Source organism: Lactuca saligna, chromosome 3 (assembly GCF_052625555.1).
Source record: "Lactuca saligna cultivar CGN05327 chromosome 3, ASM5262555v1, whole genome shotgun sequence".
Classification (NCBI taxonomy): Eukaryota; Viridiplantae; Streptophyta; class Magnoliopsida; order Asterales; family Asteraceae; genus Lactuca; species Lactuca saligna.
In genome coordinates this window covers 44,266,625-44,267,825 of record NC_136419.1, presented here as the reverse complement: position 1 = coordinate 44,267,825, position 1,201 = coordinate 44,266,625, and the positions used below count along the sequence as shown (strand labels likewise).

General features: G+C 34.4%; 1 protein-coding gene across 1 annotated transcript; it reads left to right on the top strand.

Moving 5' to 3' along the window:
• Positions 1–237: 237 nt before the first annotated feature.
• On the top strand, positions 238–861 carry LOC145035437 (zinc finger protein 5-like). Its single transcript, XM_078983983.1, has one exon. The coding sequence runs from the start codon at positions 238–240 to the stop codon at positions 859–861; it is 624 nt and encodes a 207-aa protein (XP_078840109.1).
• Positions 862–1,201: the final 340 nt, after the last annotated feature.

Genomic DNA, 1,201 nt, shown 5'->3' with positions numbered 1-1,201 from the left:
AAACCTCTTTGACTATTCCCTCCTTTATTCTATGTTTTCATTTTGTCTTTCTTTACATTTAAACAGATACGAGCATGTACATATAAACATGTATGCTACATGCATGATGCCAAAAAAGATTATGAAAGCTGTTTTTTATTTTACTCTCATAAGCCAATTGATTTGCTATAAAAGGGAGGAGTGGTACTCCCTTTGGTAAATCATTTTAAAAAGCACATAAAGTCATAAGATATACAGATGGGAGAAGTTGTGTCTAATTTTCTTTCATCAACATGGGTAAGAGAGGATGCAGATTCTTCATGTTCATCAATATCCACAGACAAAAAGATTAGACTATTCGGGTTTGAGCTTGATCCTCTTAAAAATGGCTCGATGGTTAGCAAAGAAGGATCATTGTCCACCACAATCTCTTGTGAGAAAGAGAAGTCCCCCATGGCGAATTCCAAAGAGACAAAGAAATTCGAGTGCCAGTATTGTTTCAAAGGGTTCGTAACCTCGCAAGCATTGGGTGGTCATCAGAACGCACATAAAAGAGAAAGAATGAAGAAGAAAAGGTTATTGTTACAAGCTACAAAGGCCAATATAAGTAGTTACCTCCAACCCTACGACCAAATAATCGATAATCATGGGATTAACATCAATTTCCATGGCTATAATGATCGTGCATTTAACGAACCAAACATTAGTTTTGGTTTGTATGATGATGATTTATTATCGTTTACGGATACGAACAGCTTTGGATACATGCATGCACGTAGGTCAAGAAGGATGCTTTCTTCTTTACCAGACGATTCAAAGCAATCTTGTAAAAGTTTGGACCTTCAGTTGGCTTTAAGCTCGTATGCCGGTGCCACCTTGTAATTGTTCATTCTCTTTTGGTAATCATTTCAACATCGGCTATCTTAACTAAGATAACATCATTTGGGAATAAGACCATGATGTAGGGATCTTGGAGAGAAAAACTACTTATAAATATTTTTCTAAAATCCCTTCAATTTTTGTTCATCTTTATAGAAAATAAAATGCATCTTTCTGTATGATCATGTGATGCGGTAGAACATCAATAAGAGCTTCTTTGTAAATAAAATCATGCGATTGATTATATATATATATATATATAGAGAGAGAGAGAGATCTTTAAGAGAACTTAAAGATTTACGAAAACCATGGAACTTTTAATTCGCTCAAAATTTTCAAAATA